At 61.8% G+C, this 246-nt stretch overlaps 1 protein-coding gene across 1 annotated transcript; it reads left to right on the top strand.

Annotated features, from left to right (window-relative positions):
- Positions 1-3: 3 nt before the first annotated feature.
- Positions 4-243, top strand: PFDN2 (prefoldin subunit 2; the record flags this gene model as incomplete). The annotated part of the gene is made up of 1 exon (XM_009333537.1): positions 4-243. A coding segment is annotated over one exon (167 nt), but the record flags the coding sequence as incomplete, so codon positions are not given.
- Between the last annotated feature and the right edge of the window lie 3 nt (positions 244-246).

Raw genomic sequence — 246 nt, 5'->3', positions numbered from 1 at the left:
TCATCGAGACGCTGAACCAGCAGCTGCAGGCGAAGGGCCGGGAGCTGAACGACTTTCGGGAGAAGCACAACATTCGCCTGGTGGGCGAGGACGACCCCCGGCAGCCCCCCAAGGAGGGGGCCGAGGGGGCCGGGGCCAAGGGCAGCTCGGCCGGCGTCCTGGTCTCCTAGCTCCCCCGCCCTCCCCGTTGTTATTTAGTGTTGCTCGTGTCGTGTTTTTGTTAAATAAATGTGGTTTTTTTTTCCC

The sequence above is a fragment of the Pygoscelis adeliae genome, unplaced genomic scaffold (genome assembly GCF_000699105.1).
Source record: "Pygoscelis adeliae isolate BGI_AS28 unplaced genomic scaffold, ASM69910v1 C9942839, whole genome shotgun sequence".
In the NCBI taxonomy this organism is placed as follows: Eukaryota; Metazoa; Chordata; class Aves; order Sphenisciformes; family Spheniscidae; genus Pygoscelis; species Pygoscelis adeliae.
Note: the sequence above shows the minus strand (reverse complement) of the source record. Positions and strands in the feature narration are given on the sequence as shown.